This window comes from Pteropus vampyrus, unplaced genomic scaffold (genome assembly GCF_000151845.1).
Source record: "Pteropus vampyrus isolate Shadow unplaced genomic scaffold, Pvam_2.0 Scaffold82, whole genome shotgun sequence".
Classification (NCBI taxonomy): domain Eukaryota; kingdom Metazoa; phylum Chordata; class Mammalia; order Chiroptera; family Pteropodidae; genus Pteropus; species Pteropus vampyrus.
The window spans coordinates 7,797,424-7,817,391 of NW_011888863.1; the positions used below are offsets into that span (position 1 = coordinate 7,797,424).

General features: G+C 33.6%; 1 protein-coding gene across 1 annotated transcript in view; it reads right to left on the bottom strand.

The window, feature by feature from the left end:
* CPNE8 (copine 8) overlaps positions 1-19,968 on the bottom strand; it is a 174,822-nt gene that overhangs the window by 103,598 nt on the left and 51,256 nt on the right. Inside the window, exon 6 of the mRNA XM_011363179.2 lies at positions 8,581-8,657. Coding sequence (XP_011361481.1) covers positions 8,581-8,657 — 77 coding nt within the window. The remainder of the gene's footprint in view (positions 1-8,580; positions 8,658-19,968) is intronic.

Below are 19,968 nucleotides of genomic sequence, written 5' to 3' on the forward strand. Positions count from 1 at the left end.
CACTTACTAGAATTTTTTCTCAGGGCATCCTGCTGCTCCATGAAAATCTACCTGTACCTAAAATGACACCTAAGCTCAACTAAATATTTAAAAAGCTTTCTTGAAAATAGATTAGATAGATAGATAGATGATAGATAGATATAGATAGATGATAGATAGATATAGATAGATAGATAGATAGATAGATAGATAGATAGATAGATAGATAGATAGATAGATAGATGATAGACAGACAGATAGATGATGATGATAAATAGATGATAGATGATAGAGATAGATGATAGATAGATAGATAGATAGATAGATAGATAGATAGATAGATAGATAGATAGATAGAGGAAAGAAGGAAAAAGCAAGGAAAGGAGGGAGGGACACAGGGAGGGAAGAACAATAAGTTGGTAATCTCTTTTTTCTGAACTTTGAAAGGAAAGAAAGCAGTGTTTTTAGAAATGGAGGCAAGTCATCTTGCATTACCAAATGGAAGAAACAACCAGAAATGATAAGATCACTGTGCAGTTTACTTGTCAGCATATTGTAAATTCAAAATAATGATTTTCCAGAAGATTAGGGGGAGATTTTGATTTATTTCTTTCCAAAACTAGACAGGGATTTTTCAATTTCAATCCGATCATCTTCCTATTCAGACTGTGTTGGCTCTGAGAAAATTTAATGTTACCCATGAAGAAGAATACTTTCATCTTAGTTGACTACAGAAAGAGTGGCTGTTGCAGTCCCCCTGGAGTAGAGACTAGAGGAACTAGAAAGCCATACTTCCCTTCTTTTAGGGTTATTGCTGTCTTCTCAGTAATCACAGGGAGGAGGAGAGTCTCAGTGCATATCCTATGGAAGCCTGGAGTACCCCATAGAATCTAAGTCTTCATGACCCAAGATGGACTCAAGAAGCAAAAACTCTTGGAGGGATGAGCACTGTTTACCACAGGAAAAAGTGGAACATTGGACTATGCTTGTGGGAGAGTTATGTGGGTAAGATGAGAAGGAACCTTGAAATGACCTAAGTCAGAATGGGTGATCCCTTGAGAGCTTTTCTTACCATCCAGAGGATTTCTTGATTTTTAAGTAAATACTTTTGTATTACTAAAATGAAATAAAATACAAATTTTAATTTATTTCAAAGCTGCAGATAAATATCTTCATTTATTAAAAGCAATATAGTGCTGTGGTTAAGCATATGAATGGGGATAGTAATATCTACCTACCTCATAATGGTGCGACGAGGGTGAAAGAAGTTACTATGTGTAAAACAGGTGGAACAGTGACTGACATGTTATAAGAGCTCAATCAAGTTAGCTGCTGGTATTGTTTAAAAAAAAAATCACCACTCCCTTTCATTTGCTTTGATGACAAAGAACCGGTTGAGTGTAACTATGGGAGCAGACAATCTCCACATGTTTATACCAAACATTTATTTCATCAGTGGGTTGCTGCTTCCAAGATGCTTATTCCAAGGTTGGCCCATAAAGGGCTTTCCTCACTACTTGCCTTCATTTCTAAAAGCATTGCTTTCTTCCCTTTCAACATTCAGGAAGGAGAGAGATTAAATACCCTGTTAGTGTTTTTCCTTCTTTCTTTCCTCCCTTCCTTCCATCCATTCTCTCTCTCCCCTTCCTTTCTTCCCTCGCTACCTCTTTCCCTCCCTCCCTCTATCCCTCCCTCCCTTCTTCCCTTCCTTCCTTCCTCTACAGAACTATAGTTATAGTTACTTAACTACAGCATATTCTTGGCCTGCATCTCCTTAGTCCAAACTACTTGTCATTTCAACAGTAATCAACTTACTGATCTAATAATCACATACAACTATTCTCCACACAAAAGTAAATGAACAAAAATCATGAATTTCCCACTGCATTTATTATATAATTCAAAATATTAAAAATGGCCTATGTATTCTGATCTAAAATTGTAAATTTAATAAAAAGATGGTAAACTCCATGAAGACAGAAACAACTCTGTGTCTGCAGAGTTGTATGTTTAGTGCCTAACAGTTTCTGGGCCATAATGTATTCATAGTAAAGATATGTTGAATAAATGAATTTTTTTAAAAAAAGAATCCCTAAGACCTCTATTACACCCAAATTGTATCTGACAGAAAAGTAAACAAAAGCAATCAGTAAATATAGTCTATATAGTAAGCACTGACAAAAATGATGTTGCCTTTTGCTTTTCTTAAACTGGAGTGCCTAAAGGGGTTTGTTGTATGTAGCCTCAGAACAATAGGGAAATATCAAATCCAAGTTGGAACAACAGACTGACCATTCCAGGGCTTGTCTCTGAGAATGACATTGAGGGTATTTTGAGAAAAATGTATTCATCTTACCCATATATCTCATGACTGACCATATCCTTTATAAGCCTTTATATCCAGAAGAGTCTATCTATATGCCTTTAGCTGTAACCACTGAAATTTCTGAGTAGTGCAGAGAAGTATGGGAGCTTGCAGCTTTATATAGTCTGCTTATGTAGACTTATGTAAACAATTATATATCTGGAGATCTTTCCAGTGCATGAACTCAGATCCACAAATGAATGTAAGAAAGTTGTCCAGTTGAACATTTATTAAATTTCCATTATATGGGAGACTGATAATCTTGTTATAAGGAAATGTACTGAAACTCTCTCTACTCTTGGCCTTTCGAGAATACACAATTTTTCATATAGGCTCTCCCAGAGGTACATAGATGCTTTACTCTAGATACATGAAGCATCTAATATCTAAGATGCCATCAGTGGTTTAATTTTTAATGTGCTGGGTTGCATAAAGATTACTAATACGTATACACATCTATGTGATCTTTGCAAATTAAAGAACATAAATAATTTTTAATTGATATATTGAACTTGATTACATTTTGCAATTATTTGAACATGGGTCTAATGCTCTAAAAATTCAGGGCATTTCCAACAAAATAATAATAGTATCTTATAAAACCCAAACTAATGAAAAGCAAAAATTTAATGAAATTCTCCAATTTGAAAGTTCAGCTCTATACTGAGAATAGACAAAGTAGTTTTTAATATTTATACTTGGTCAACATTTAATGATTTACATAAATGTAATCAAATTAGGTTCAAAACTGTCCTTTATTGAATTCCTAAGTGAAAACTTCTCTAAGGAAAATAAAGACAGAAAGAGGGAGGGAGGGAGAGAGGGAAGGAGGAAGGGAATTATTAGGTGTTTCAATTTAAGATGTCTTTCCCAAAAGATATAGCCTATAGTTAATAACAATGGTATTAATAATAACCACCATCAGATGGTGTTCTCCACGACAACTGTGTTATATAAAGTATTGCTATTTCTTACAACAACCCTTTTTAAAGTGTATTATTCATATGTTTCAGATGAAGAAACCAGAGCTCAGGAATTTAAAGCAATTTGCTCAAATTATACACATAATAAGTTATGAAACCCAGGTCTGGCTGCCACCCAAAACCATGTACTATCAACTCTATTACAATGGTTACCTATCCCTAGACTAAATTCTTCGTATTGTAAATGTGACCCACAGACATAAAATAAAATACAGATGTACAAGTTTTATAATATTACATAGCAAGTTGGTAGCAAAGATAGAACCAAAATTATCATCTTTTGATTCCCAGCCCAATAACCTGTCCAATAAAATGAACCAGAGCATAACTGATAACAATATCAGTCTAATTTGCAGGGAAGTTAATAAAGTCAAGATGACTTTGAAGGTCAAATTTTCCCCCAAAGTTGATGGTATTTTCACATACAAAAGTTGCAAAGACATGCATTGCTTTATTGTAAATTTGTGTTTCTCACCTTCAAGACTTACCATTCTCCTATCCTTCTTCCTCCTCTTCCTTCTCACACTGACTTGATCTCTACAAGCACTCAAGGCCACAACACAGGTTTCAGAATAAGGCCACATCTGAATCAGATCTTTAAGCCAACCCTCAAGTCTCCCTCAAGCCCTATTCTTTTACTTCTACCTTATTCCCATGCTTCCTTTCTCTTTTGTTCCTCTCCCCACATTTCTCTCTTTGATCTTCAGTGCCCATCCAGTTCTATCCTTGATTCCTATGTCAGAACTGGGGTTCCAGACAACTGAAAACTGGTCTTCCAATTATCCTGGGCCTCTGAGTCTCTGTCTCTGTACTCTTCAACACCTATCAGGACACTTACTAACCCCTCTTGCATCCCTCCCTTTATTCTCTACCCACTACTCAGTGCCTAGACCACATGCTGCTCCAGCCAGTCAACAAAGAACATAATCTTTTCCCTAGGCTAAAACATCTGCTGGTTCAGTTACCCTTGGCATTCCAGCTCCTCCCCAGAGAAAGAGTCTTCTTTCTAATCACAACCAGTCCCTGCCTTCTTGCCCCATGTTTTTATACAGAGCCAGTCATGCCTGGATGAGAGTAACAGGAACAAACAGGTCTATTACTTGATGAATATAATAAATGCTTTCCTCCCAGAGTAGAAAATGGCAATCTTTCTTAAACTGGTGCTGATTCTAGCATTTTGGAAGACTTTCCGAATCCATCACCGAGATCCCTAAAGATAGAAGTATGACTCTGACAGCATCACACAGAAAATTGGATACAATCTCACAGCATGAGAAGACACACTGCTGAGTGGGTATAATGCCAAATAATAATGGGACAATCTAAAGAGAGAAGCCAATGAGTCATAGGAAGATGTTGCAGACAAATTAAGTAGCACAAGACTCATTTTCAGAGGATTCATGGAAAAGACTAAACTGTAGGATGGAATTAAAATATGAGAAATGTGTTTGCGCAAAACTTGAATCCAACAGAACAGACTTTTGGAAACTGTAAAAATCTTGGGCTGCTATTAAAAAGTACATTAAAAATTCTTGAACACTAATTTCAAAAAATTTTACCTAAGTTTCTACAAAATATTAAAAAATAATTTTTATTCTCATAAAAAATGAGAAAATCTATTTAAAAGTGACAATGACTGAAGCATGGGAAACAAAAAAGATGAGTTTAAATTCTAATTCTGATTATTAATAGGGCACAGGGCTACGTATAGAAACCATTCTTCCTTTGTAATAAACACAGTTTAATTCTCAAAGGCTTGCTAAATAATAAATAATTTAAAGCTCTAGTCGGTCTGCTTTAAACCTCCAAATTTTATAGTTATTATAATTTTAAAAAGACCACCTCTGAGGAGATAGCATAATATATTTACAATTAAGAAGCTAGGAGAAATTTATTCTGAATACCTTAACAGAAAATAATTTAAACTAGGTCATTTAAAGGGAAGAAAACAAGAGAATATTATGAATAATTTAGAATATAAATGGGAAACTAATTGGAAAATAAATCTCAAATCTAAAACAAATTAGAAAACAAACACCATATCACTTGGATAATACTAAAGATAAATAATATTTGGGACACGGGAAGAGTTTTAAAATTCAAGATGAGTCAATTTTGTTAATTGTGGGTGGATTATCTGCCCCAGGAGGTGTCCTGTGCTGTGATTTCGAAGCCTATACCCACCCAGATATGGAAAATCCCCTAACTCCTTAATAAGAATGTCTAATGTAATGGCTGCATCAGGAGAGTGTACAAATTCTATTTCTATTTCCAGGCATGAGAAACAGACCATGAAAAAATGTAGAATGTTTAGACTACCCTGCAATGTTATCTTCAACTAGATAGCTAAGTCCTGGCCAGGGCAGGCTCACCAGGAAAGAGAAGGGTGAGAGGGAGACAAAAGGGACTATGAGACATAAATGTAAGAGCTACATGTTAAAAACATATTGTTTCTTTAATGTAAACTTCATCATTTCTGCCATACTTTGATATATTCCACTATTTTTACATATGAAGTAATAAAAACTGGTGCCTTTAGAAGTTGTGTTTGTCATAAAGCTTCCAGTCACAGAAGAAAACACTTCTGTGATCTTGTATCATCTCTAATATTCTCCTTGGCCCCATCCTTCCTTCTAAAGCTATTCCTTTCTTTACTAAAATATCCCATACCTTCCAACCTTCCCATCTCTTCTCACCCTCTGTCCATTAGATTGATTCAAAAAATCAAGCACAGGATAAAGGATGTCACTGAGCAAGGGTTAGTAGGGATGAGGGTGGAACTTGAAAGCATCCATGGCATGAACTAACTTTGAAGGGCTACTTTGACATTATATGCCGATAAAGCTTCCATGAAACAGCATTTCGCTCCCTTCCTCAATCCGTCTATGCTTTTTCAAACAAAGTATGAACAGTTTTGACTGCTTTTCATTGGGGTTGAAGTAAAGGGGTAAAATGCCATTTGAATAGAAGCTGCATCTTCTCTTAAAACATTTGAACTCCCAAGAGCCCAAGAACAGTGGACCTAGTTCTTCAGTCCACATGTTCTCCTTCCTCTAAACACATGCCTCTCTCGTAGGTAGGGTTTTTAATAAAAGCCAATATTTTCTCAAGCAAGAGGGTGGGTAACTCAAAATGTTCTGTTTTTTCCAACCCAGTGTTCACATGGGTTGGAATAACTGCTCAGGTGAGAGCACTTGAGTATGTTACTGGATACTTTGGTTAATAAGTCCAAAATATCCTTCCACTAGGAAGCTAATTGCATTCAATTTTACTGTCCTATTTTTTATTAATCTCCTATTTAAATTCTCTTTCTCATCTCCTTCCTCCATCTCTTTATCTCAAGTATCTAATTTAATTCCTTATGTAATAGGCCACCATTCTGCAATTCTTAAAGTTTTGTCTTCACTTCTTTCTTTTGTAGCCAATCTCTTGGCTACACTCAAGCTCTACATTTCATTACTGTTTTAGTACTAACACTTGCCAAAGCTAGACTTACTTAGAAAAATCAAAAAAAACTCCCACTGCTCAAACAACAAACCCACTTTAAACTCTTTTCATGTTGTTTATTTGCCTGAGAAGATTGCCCAATAAGGTCAAAGGCCGAGTAAAATATCAGTTACATATACTTTAAAAAATTGAATCAATTGGATCTTTTTCAATAAGATAGATATAATATTAACACTTTTCTAAATTACAAAATACCCTATAGATGGCATAAAGTATGTAATTATGATAGCTCCATGTTATCTAGACAGTTTTCTAAGGCTTTGCCTCATTTATGCTACCCCATCCTCAGCAAGACCTAAGAAAAGTCCAAAGGGCATCTCATCTTTTCTGATTATGTAAAATGATCACAACTCTAATGCCAGCAAATACTCCCAACATTTGCATATTTCGCCAATCACTACTCAAGGTATTTTCATCCTTTAGCATGAATTTGTTTTTCTTAGTCTTATCTGGTGGGAATTGTTTAATCGGGTGAACGAGGACCACATCTTACAATATATTCTATTTGCCACATACCCCAACCAATATATCAACTTTTTAACATGTTTCAAGACTAATATAACAATGATTTTCCAGTGGGAAAAATTTTACAAAATTTAAGAGTATTTTGAAATAAGAGTTATAATTGCCTTTTATAGAGAAAAATCAGATAAATCATAAGCTTCCAAGCCCTATAACTACATGAAAACAGATTACACATTAAAAATGTTTAAAAGGTAGTTGATATACAAGAGTTTTCAACTGAACATTTGGTAATAATTTTCTAAGAAAATCAAGTTAAATAAAAGAAGTTAGAATTCATAGACTTCTGATTATCCTAAGAAGTTCTTGCGTAGCACTGAAAACATTAAGTATAAAGTTCAGTTTTATACAGGGAATATGAGAATGATGCCTTGGCCACTTCAAGTGTTTGATGTCAAAGGTGAATAGATTTGTAGAGTTTTGACATTTATTTTGTAAGGTTGAAATTCTTAAAACATTGGTGAAGATATAGACTTCAAAACTCCCCAAACCTTAAGATACTGCATATGCCTCAATATTCTTGCTAGATCTTTTGATTTTTATAAACAGTCAAATAAATCCTAATAATCAAGATTAGCAAAGGAGGGAGAAGAAAGACAGGGAGAGAAAAAGATTAGGAAAAATGTCTAGAGTTTGTTTTCTGCCTTATTTGGAACTGGAGAAATTAGGATTATTCCATGTAACTGACAGTAAAATGAAACATGATCCCAGTTATTAAAGGTGAGGGTGGAAGGTATAATTCAGGGTGGAAGGTATAATTCATAGTGACTACCTTCTCTAAACATTTATATACTTACTGCCTTCTTTACAGACCGATTTTATAATAAAATTGCCCCAGTTACCAAAAATGCATTTGTTAAACATGTAGTATAAAAGATGGTGTTACATATAGTCCCTGGCCCAAAGGAGTAAAATCTCTTTTCCAAAAGTCCTAAATCTGAGACTTAATAGTACAACCAAAAAGAAAACAATACATTTTCTTGTTTAAATGTGCTCATTCCATTTTGTGAGCATTTTATAGCACAGCATATAATAGATGAAATATGAATTATCCTTTACAAACATATCAAAATTATTTTTGTAAGAAAAAACTCAAGTAAGATTTTAAAACCCACTTTTGGTGAACAACCATGTATTCATCAATTCGGAACTGGATAGTTAATAAAAATAAAAAATAAAAACTGGAGAGTTAATATTTCATTGTCTGAATTAAAAAATACTTACACTATTGGCTTTTCCAGGCGACTTCCCTGTGAACCAACAATCTCCCCCAATGTACAAAACACTTGTCCCAGAAAGTCCTAAAATAGATAAAAGGATTAAAGCTCATAAGTTCCCAAATGTTTTCACACTATATATTTTGTACATCATATTTGCATTGTGTTCATTGCTGAAATACTGAATTCTCTAACTTCCAATAATGTAATAAACAAAATAAGCTCAAATGTATTAATTTTAGCAATGTGATTTTCCCATAAGTTTGCACAGCATTTTGTCCTTTTAATCACAGAGCAAGCTTGTTATTATAAGTGTTTAGACATTGCATTTATTTTTTCTTTTTTTAAATGAAAATAAAAGTTTCATTTTAAAGTTTCTTGATTTGAATTCACAATTGGTTTGCCTCTGGATGTCTCTGAGACTACTAAGCTTTTGGCTGAGGATGTAGATTGTGAAAGCACAGAGCAGGGGGCTAACAATACCAGTGCTACTTACAGAGAGGTCATTTGATATCATGGCTACAACTGGAGCCACACTGCTGTGGGCAATTAAGTAAGCTTCCCAGCATCCTCATCTTTAATATATATTAGTCCCCTTCACAGAGTTGTGTTGAGGGTTCAACGAGTTATTGCATGAGTTGATATTAGCATATATTTAGTGCCCAAAACTGGGCTAAGTATAAAATATTATAAAGTTCATTAACCTATGACTAGATGATTTTTATTTTCATGACTCAAAATAACCTTGCAAAATGTGAGGTTTGCTATCAATACTTCACATAAAGAGAAATTAATCATCTAGAAGGCTGATTTTTTCCATGTTTTAAGCAGTCAGTAAATAGCAGAGTCAGGACTCTCCCAGTCATTCTGCTTCTAGATTGATATGCTGCCTAAGAATTTAAATAGCATAAACACAATACAACTTCACATGCCAATAAAAAGGGCTCCAATGTCATCTAGATATTTAGGCCAAGAAATATAAAGGCATTTTTGAATTGGCCCAAGAGAAACCCTAAAAAAGATGGATAGAGAAATGACAGCAAACAAAATCTTGTTTTAAGTTTTACTAAATAAAATGTTAAAATGTTTAACAAGCCATAAAAGTAAAAATTATATTATTCAGTGAAAAGATAAAGGGGGTGGGGGTGGGGGGAGTGCTCTAAGGCCATAAGAGAAAAAAGACCACTGTAGACTAAGATAGTCAGGGGAATATTTTCCCAAGGGAAGTACGTCTTGAAAGCCAGGAAAGAATGAGATCATGGAGAGAAGAGAACTGGGCATTCTAGAACTGGAGAACAGATCATTTATAGGCAAAAAGGTAATGAGAAAAGAGCAGATCTAAATTAAAGGGCAGAAATGGGGATAAAGAGCTAAGACTGTGGAGAACCCTCTTGGTCAGGCCAAAAAAAAAAAAAAAAAAAAAAAAAAGAAGGCTTTTAGCAATGTAGGGACATCATTAGAACAGTGCATTCTTAAGATTATTTAGGTACCAGTTTGCAGAATGAACTGAGGAGTGAGGAAAAACCTGGAAGCTAGATCAATCAGGAGGTTATAGTAGTTAATGAGAAGCACAGTGCTAAGGCCCAAACAAAAGTTGTAGCAAATGGTAGGGAACAGTGCACAGAAAAGTGAGAGGATTTGATATAAACTGTACTTGCACATGGTGGAGGTAGGGGTTACAGTGGAGAAAGAGAGAGAGAGAAAATAACTGGATCTGGAATTTCATGGCTAACAAGATGACAATATCTTCATAAAGCTACAAATCATTTAAAATTTTGCTTTCAAATAAGTAAAAAGTACTTAAGGTAAAGTTGTGACATATTTAAATTAAATATTTTGAATAATGTGTCTTTTCCAATTTCAAAACAGACCTTACACATATATTTATAGGTTGTTGTCTTTTTTTTTAACATATCTAAATTTTTCTAAGTCTCATGGCATATAGTTAGAGCTGAATACTAAAGATTTAGAATATATCATTGCTCTTCAGAGTCAGCAGCAAAAGACACATATGAGAGAATCTAGACTCATTTCTAGGGATACTAATCAATATGATGGGCAGCTGCATATATTACATATTAAATGGATTTGGCTAATAGAGTAACAAGTCTTAGTAAAAGCTATTCTGTACTATAATTACCCAAGAAAACAAAACAGAAGTATTGAGCATATCTATATTAAGATAGACTCATATTAGCAAACAGTAAACAGACAAATAATCACTACTGAACAAAAAGGAAATTAAAATAATAAAATTAATAAAATGTGCAACAAGAGATATGGTATGCATCTACACACATTATCTCCATAGTTACTGCATACTTTGCCCCTAAAAATAATGGCATTTATGTAGTTGCTTTACATGTGTCTGTATTTGTGTATTCCTATCAAACAATATATTTACTACTCACAATGCAAAAATCAGCACATAGTATTTGTCAACTACTCCTTGTGTTGGAAAGCTCTACTGAATCCACTCTTTGAGTATCTCAATGGTTCACATTTCCTATGCATTTTACACAATACTAGTACTATTAATGATATTGTTAATATTAACAGTCCTTAAAGGATTTTTTTTTTTAGATATTTTGGTCTGCGGTTAGATAAAGATAGAAATAAAAACTGTAACATGAGCTGCTTTATTGTTTCCTACTATGGGATTTTTTTTTCAGTTTTTGAGTCATTATAATTAGGTCATAACAGTATTTCCAGTAATAAATCCAGGCACCTTTCCACAACACTAAAACACACATAGACCAAATCTAGTTTAGAGTGGCTGGCAGTTGAGAAATGTTTCTATTTATTCAATCATATTAACTCTTTGGCTTTCCCAAATCTAACCATGAGATCAATAAGTATTCGTTAAGTGAGTTAATTTTTACTTTATAATCTATATAATATACAGATAGAACTTAGTTTAGAACTCTGTTTAAATGTACATAAACCATATTGTTAGTTTACATGTTGCCACTTTTTAAAAGTATCCAAATATTACTCTGAATCCAAAATGCTGGTATTAAAACTGAAAGACCTAGCAGTAAGAGTGGAGGAGACAAGAAAAAAACAGAGCACAGCAATGGAAAGCATTATAATAAGAGTTTTACATTGCATAGGCAGTCAAAAAAAAAAAAAAATCAGCAAATCAGAGAGTGCGAGGGCTATTCCAATAACAATCTAAATCTAGTTTTATGACTAGCATAATGCAGCTCAAAATCCAAGGAAGCACTGCCATATCATCAGATTCCAGCTAATTATACAAACACATGTATGTTTCTCTTCTCTTTCTTGTTCAGGGAAATGTCTACTCTGACTGTATAACTGTGTACATGAACATAATATTCTAATTTCTTCAAAATTACTTTATTATTTCTTTTGTACCAATTTTTACTGATCAATTCCATCATTTTATATTTTACATTATATTATAGCTAGCTACTTACCTATGTTTATGAAAATTACATTAAGGCTATACGCTTTAATAATTCACACATATGAAAAGGTAATTTACTTTGCAGTAAGTAAACTGGTTGGTTGTTGATTTGTTTGCTTGCTTGCTAGTTACCAGTATTAATGATTCCTATATATTCTTTTTAAAAGATCTTTAACATAGATACATACATACATACATACATACGACATACATACATACACACACACATACATTTATTTATTTATTTAGCAAAGCAGTATAACATACTCCTTAAGAGTGAGAATTATGAGTGTCCATACTGTACTACCTGGGTTCATATTCTGGCTTTATATTCTGACCATTTACTAATCTCTCTGTGCCTTGGTATCTTACTCTATAAAATGGACATAATAAACAATATCTACATATTAAATTCTTGGGAGGACTAAATAAGATAATATATGCAAAGTTCTTAGAATAGATACTTGGAACATAATAAGAATCTAATAAATATATGTTTTCCTTCTCCTCCCCACTTCTCCGAAGTTAAAAGAACATTACTCTTTACTCAAAACTTATCACGTCGCTAGATTCCAGAACTGGAGATACTATAATTATCTGAATAAAATATTTCTTTTCCAAAACTACTTTACACTCATAGTCAATACAAACGCTTATTTTGAGTGTCATTATAAAATCCAAATATGTCTTATACACTAACTTATCTTACATGTTAACTAGTATACATACAAACACTCGTATGAAAAAGAATGATGTTTTTCAAACAATGGTATAATAAACAAGAAGGCATTAATGGTAAGCAAAACTGATGATTTCTGTACCATTACATAACTAATTAATTAACAAAGTTTATCATTAGCATCATCATAAACAATATCATAAGCATTCAATCATGTGGCATCTTTCTCCTAAAAGGTCTGCAAAGATAACCTTTAAATGGCTTTCATGTTTTATAAAGTGATCAATGAGCATTTGAAATATAACATCTCTAATAATAAATAATTAAAATTAAAAGATATTAAATAGATTTATTAATAGCTAAAGTTTTAATATAGCACAGTAATTGGGTGCAGCCAACTGTTCAGAAATCAGTCATCTGATTTCTTGATAAGATAGAGTCATGATTTGCATCCATTAATTGCTTCTACCTTGTGCTCATTATATTGATTCTAAGCACATTCACACTAAGCCAGTAAGTGCAAGAGAAAATGATGCAAAATTTTTTTTTTAAATATTTAATCCTGTGGAAAAAATTGGTGAGGAATTCTATTGTTGGCATTATCTACTAATATTTATTGTTGGAAGTCCTTGCTAACATTGCTGACTTCCTTTGTATTTAACCAATTCATACTAATCACATCAACTATAAATACTGAGGTATGACTTAGTTATATTATGCACTGTATACTAATATGCAATCATTTCTAATAGTCAAACATGGTGCTTCTTTGCCCCAGTAATGACTCCTACTATTGTAATGGTTGTTTGCACATCTATATGCTATTTTGCGAATAAGGCAAACTCAATGTGCAACAATTAGATTCAATATTTTAGTAGAAATGATTTGTCACATTTTAACATTATTATAATACAGCATTTTTTGTCAAGCAAAATTTGTCTTTTTAATGAATGGATGTATCTACAAACCCCAAATGCTAATCCTACCTTCAAGAGATTAATAAAAACCTCTAAACTTAGACATCAGTAGTTAAATTATAAATACAATTTCAAAATTACACCCTAAAGCTGGATTTATTTATTTCCTTTTTCCTAGCACAATTATTGATTTTCAGAATTTTTTTCACTTGCTATGAGTCCACCCAAAGGCAATTAAATAGATACTAAATGAAAATCAAGCTTTAAATAATGAGCATGTGGTCACTGATCTAAATTAACCATTTTTAAAAAAATTATCTACAACATATATATTTAATATTTGCAAACTATACAATATGTAGATTTTAAAATAAAGTTATACAATTCATAAACATGAAAAAATATATAAAAATATTCACCTTTTGTAGAATATTAGTACTCATCAGTAAGGAAGTGTAAAATGTAACATGCTAACAAAAAATAAGTAAATATTCTCACTACTAGTAAATATGGTGATATAATCAATGGGCCAAAAAACTAGAAAACATACTAAATATTATTATTAAATAATATGAAATATATTTAGCATTATTAAATAATAATTTTAAATATAACATGACACTATCAAACAATATCACTATTAAATACTAAGTCCTGAGTAAGGGCCAGTTTCACATGCAAATGATCCCACCTAATATAACTTGGTGAGAGCTGAAGATACTGTCATCAAAGTATCTATCTGTGTCTCAAAGTCTAAGTTTCTATAAGGCCTCATCGAAAATGCAAATGGAAACATAAACCATTTATAGAGCATCATTCATAAATTCCTTAGCTTGAATATGCTTATAAGGCTGGCTCTCATCATGTAATAAGGACTGGAACGAATGCTACATAAAAATATATATATATTGAACAGGCATCAGAGGATAACACAAAGCCTTTTGCTGGGCAACCATTTAGCTGAAACCTAACCAATGTGAAGGAGAGAACCATGTGAACATTTGGGACAAAAGAATTCCAGGTAAGAGAAAAAGCAAGAACAAAAGCCCTGAGACAAGATTATACTTAGGGTGTTCAAAGAAAAGTAAGAGAGCCAGTGGGGCTAGTGCAGAATGAGCAAAGAAGAGAATGAAAGGAGAGGAGAGAATCAAGGGCCCACGATGGACTGTGAATTTTACCATAAGTGTGGAGGGAAGCCCTTGGAGAGTTTAAACTGGAAAGTGACATGGCCTAACCAGCCTTTAAAATGATATTTCTGATTAATTTTCTTCCATTTTCTAAATGCTGAAGTTCCTCCAAGGCTCTATCCCATTCTTTTCTCCATTTATACTTTTATTATATAACTTAATATTGAGTTCCAACTCTACAGACTGGTGGTTCCCAAGTCTACGTCTCTAATCTCCAGACATGGTCTAGTCAGTATCTCCAGTTGGATGCTTACTGGGGTCTCAAACAATATAAATCTTATCTGACCATTAATTTCTCTATCCTCACTTCCATTACCTCAATCTCTGCCTCCCCAATGTACCCCATTGCAAAAAAAAAAAAACTGTTTATCCATCTGCTCTCACCGTTAACCTAGTAGTTATTTTAACATCTCTTTTCTTCATACCTGACATCCAATTCATCGGCAATCATAATACCAAAATATAGTCCAAATCTGACCACTTCTTACCACTTCAAGGGCCATACCCACCCATCCACCCAATATTGTTCACCTAGCCAAATTACAGAAACCTTATAACTGGTCTCTGTTGGTATACAACTATGGGATTTGCCCGAGTAAAATCTGAAATTGGCCCCCTAACCAGAAGGGCAAAAAGAAACCGAAGAAAGAAGTAGACCACTCCAGATTAGTAGGTGGAAATTCTGATAAGCAAGAGAACTTATACACAGGCTTATCTTGGGTGGCTGAAAAACAAGTAAATCAGTACCTTCATTCTCCAGAATCTTATAAGTTTATACAGAGGCCTTAACGGGGTTCAGTCATATATTCAGTCCAGATGATCTAACAACACACTATTCTCTCAAGGCTGTGTTCTTGAAATGGCTCCAGTTATGGGCAGAACAAACATTTCAAGGACAGAGGAGGGAGTAAGGAGTCCGATTGTCTGGGTCCAGCTCGTGAGTCTCCATGTTTTCTCAATGACCTCCAACAGTCACCTGAACTCTAGTCTTGCTTCCCTACCCAATGCTCCACTTCAGCTTCCAGTCATTATTTAAATGTATAAATAAGATCACATCATCCTGTAGTGAAATCCATGAAAAAAAAATCTAAAAAATTTTTAACCATGGCCTACAAATGACATCTGAATCCTGTGAACCTTTCCAAACTATTTCATTGCAATCTTCTCGTCATTCATAATAGTCTACATATGGTAGTTACCTTTCAGACACATCAACATTCTAAATTCTTCCCTGACTTAAGGTATTTGCACTGCTGTTCCTTTTGCCTGAAATGCTCTTCCTCTAGATTTTCAATAGTTCCCTCCTTCTTTTTAATAAATACACTCAGGTACAGAATCATGCTGCCTGGTTGAGAGAAATCTAAGTTTCTAGTTAATGGGCTTCATTAGTCATTCTCTCTAGGTATCAATATCTTATTAATATAAGTGCTATAAAGAAGTAAGTTATCGTAACCATTTACTTGTATTTATTTTTATTGAATAAATCTGCCCACTCCACCTACTCAACTCCAAAAATGTAAGCTCTTTTTGTTCGTCTTTTTCATTGCTATTTTCCTCAGCACTAGAACACTGCCTGGAATATATTTATTGTTGCCTGATTACATAAATATACAATAGAATTCAGTTTAGTTACCTATGAGTTAAACTGGCTTTTATGCTAATGAAATAATCTTGCTCCATTTATAAATCTATTCCTATGAGAAAATGCATTTCATGGTCCAAACAATTAACCTTCAAATATAATTTTCAAATACAACTAAATCTACATGTGAAAGTTTATATATATAATATTTAGAAAGTGTATTAAAGAACATACCCACCTTCACTGAAGGCTGGTGTTTTGTGGCCATAATAATCCAGTGAGCCATTAACACATCTAAAATGAAAATTTTAGTGGGTACCTTCTGAGATCAACCAGGTGGATAAATGCATTTTGGATCACCTCATGGGTACAGTTTTGATGTCTTCTGGTCCAGAACAAGCAGAATCTTAGATATACCAATTATGGGCCTATTATTATCTATTCATTAATGATTTAGCTGATGCAATTATGCAAATGGAAGTATGCCATGTAGTTCTGCTAATGGCATTAAGATGAGTGAGTTTAGCAGCAACTTAGAACAAAGCTGGAATTCAAAATGTTGGATTTTGTTCACAGTATCTAACACTTTTGTGGGATAATATTTTAGGAACTTCCTTAGAGAATCCTAAAATGAATAAATCCTTTAAAGGAATATGTCCCAGGATTTCATATGTTAGACTAGAACACAATGTCTCTCCACTAAAAACTTTTCCATCAGCTACAGAATCAATTCAAGTTATACTGATTCTTTATCAACTTACCTCATATTCATTTGCAATATCAGAAATCTAAGGTACAGCTCTATATCTCCATTTTCTCTAATAATACTAAAAATTTAAGAATTTGACCTAAAATCTTTTCAGTACTAGCGACCAAATAAAGTCATATTGAAAGGAGTTTCTTTCAAAATTATCAGAAGTGAGAATGAAAAAAAAAAGATTTTATTAACTCGAGGACTCTCTATTGCTACCAGATTCCTTTTGCAAAAGGTAAGTGCCTACACTTCACATGTGAATAGCAGTCTTTCTAAAAGGTTTGTTTTAACTTCACTTTGCAAAACGGGCAGGTAGACAACCACACTTTTAAAAATTGTTTCCTCAGGGAATAAACCTAGTTTGTTTATTGGTTCCTTTGATCTTCCAAATGCCTTCTGAATTCCTTTTGGGTTGAATGAGTTATATGTTCCTTTACCTAAAAACTGTACTTAAATGCATTCAAATAAAGAAGGGCTTTTGTTGTGAAATTCTGACAGAAATTCAAGGCAGTCATCTTCAATAATTCTTGCAACACATTTCCTTCCTCTTTTGACATGCGTTATTCACTTATAAAATCAAGCACTTATTAACTAACTTACTAAATATATTGTAAAAAAATGGAAAGTAATGTACAGAATACATTAAAATGTGAGCTAATATAAACCACAGGAACTATAGGAGGCTATATAATACTTTAGAAGAAAGATGATGAGAATCTGAACTAAGGCAGTAAAGCAAGCAAGAAAGAAGACAGAAAAGAAACAAGTCTTTGTTGGAACAGGATTTGGTAACTCTGTTGGAACAGGATTTGGTAACTCTCTAGATGTGGTGTGTGAGACAGAAAGAGGGTAAGAAAGACTGACCCTAAAATACAAGGGGAGTGAGATGTTAAGCAATTCCACTTGAGATCATTAGTGCTCAGTTTTTATTCAGGCAAGGAAATATGGTTAAGATTCATAAAGAAGTGATGACTTAACAAGAAACATGAGTTCCAAAGTGACTGACTCAGGGTCAGAGTCTTCCAAAACCTCTCCTGGGATGGGGCTATCACTATTCTCAAAAGGCATCACTCCAGCCTTGAGTGGAATATCCCAAGTGGAACATCTCAGAGTCCCTGCCTTTGAAGGACGTGGATTTAATGTGCCTTAAGTTAAACACAATTTGATTCTCAGTTCCTTTTAAAAGGGTCTCTAGATCACTGTGTTATGGTGTTAAATAAGCCAATATTACATGTGCTGATTAATTTTTATTCTCGGTTGTTCAAAAACTAGGTGTATCATTTTTAAATGAATTATTTTAGAAGCTTTACGTGTTTTTGTTATAAAAAGGACCAGCAAAACTGTATGAAAGTTTCAATAAAGTCCATCCCCATTGCTATAAACAAATCAACAAAAGAATGCAGCAAGCAAACAAATGAATAAATTAGAGGTTGACGATATATCCAAGTTTCAACCTAACAGCTTTCTTTTCTAACAGAAAGAGGTTAAGGAAGACTGACCCTAAAATACGAGAGGAGAGAGATATTAAGCAATTCCACTTGAGAAGCAATTCCACTAAACAATTCCACTAAGTATAATCTGTTGAGGATAATTCTCAAGATAGATAATATACGCAGAAGAGCAAAACTGGGATGGAAAAGGTTATAGATTTTAGATATATTTGAGTTTTAGTCATCTGCAGAATATCTACCAGGTAATACCTAACAAACAGTTGGAACTTGGATTTACTGAGGTTACAGAAGGATAGAACGCTGGGAGTCATCAGGGTAAGACATAGAAAAATGGTTGAAATCTCCAGAGAAGAGTTTATATAGAGATAAGAGATAAAAATTGAAAATAAAGCCTTGAGAAATACTAATATTAAGGTATGAGAGAAGAAAAAGAAACTAAAAAATAATATATAATGAGTAAAAAGAGAGCTAGGAAAAGAAGGAAGGGAGAATTTTCCATGGAAGTTAAAGGAGCTGAGTATTTCAATAGTCAATTGTGTCCAAAACGTGGGGAGGTGAAATGAAAACCAGAATACAGTAAAGCAAGCTGAAGACAGACTGAAACAGAAGTTATGATAGAAACCCAGGCTGTTCTGTGAAGACATATAATAATGAGAAGAGAGTAAAAAAGATATCACGAGGGTAAGCAGAATCAAGATAAGAATTTTTACCATGAGGGAGACAAGAAACTTTTTCTATAGGGAAAAACAAAGCTATTCTAAAAAAGAAAAACACTTGAAAAGATATATACATTCATGTCTTCTATAAGACATATCTCACCATTGACCAAACAAAAAGACAACCTACTGAATGGGAGAAGATATTCATCAATGATACATCCAGTAAGGGGATAACATCCAAAATATAAGGCACTCATACAACTTAACACCAAACAAACAAACAATCCAATTAAAAAATGGGCGGAGGACCACAATAGACATTTCTCCCAAGAGGACATACAGATGGCTAACAGACAGATTAAAAGATGCTCAACATCACTAATCATCAGGGAAATGAAAATTAAAATCACAATGAGATATAACCTCATACCTGTCAGAATGGCTACCATCAATAAAACAACAAACAACAAGTATTCCTTAAAAAATTAAAAACAGAACTACCATATGACCCATCAATTCCACTTTTGGGTATTTATCCAAAGAAATCCAAAACACTAACTTAAAAAGATATATGCACCCCTAAGTTTACTGCAGCATTACTTACAATAGTCAAGATATGGAGGCAACCAAAGTGTCCAAAAATAGACAAATGGATAAAGAAGAGGTGGTATATGTATAAAATGGAATATTACTCAGCCATAAAAAAGAATGAAATCTTCCCATTTGCGACAACATG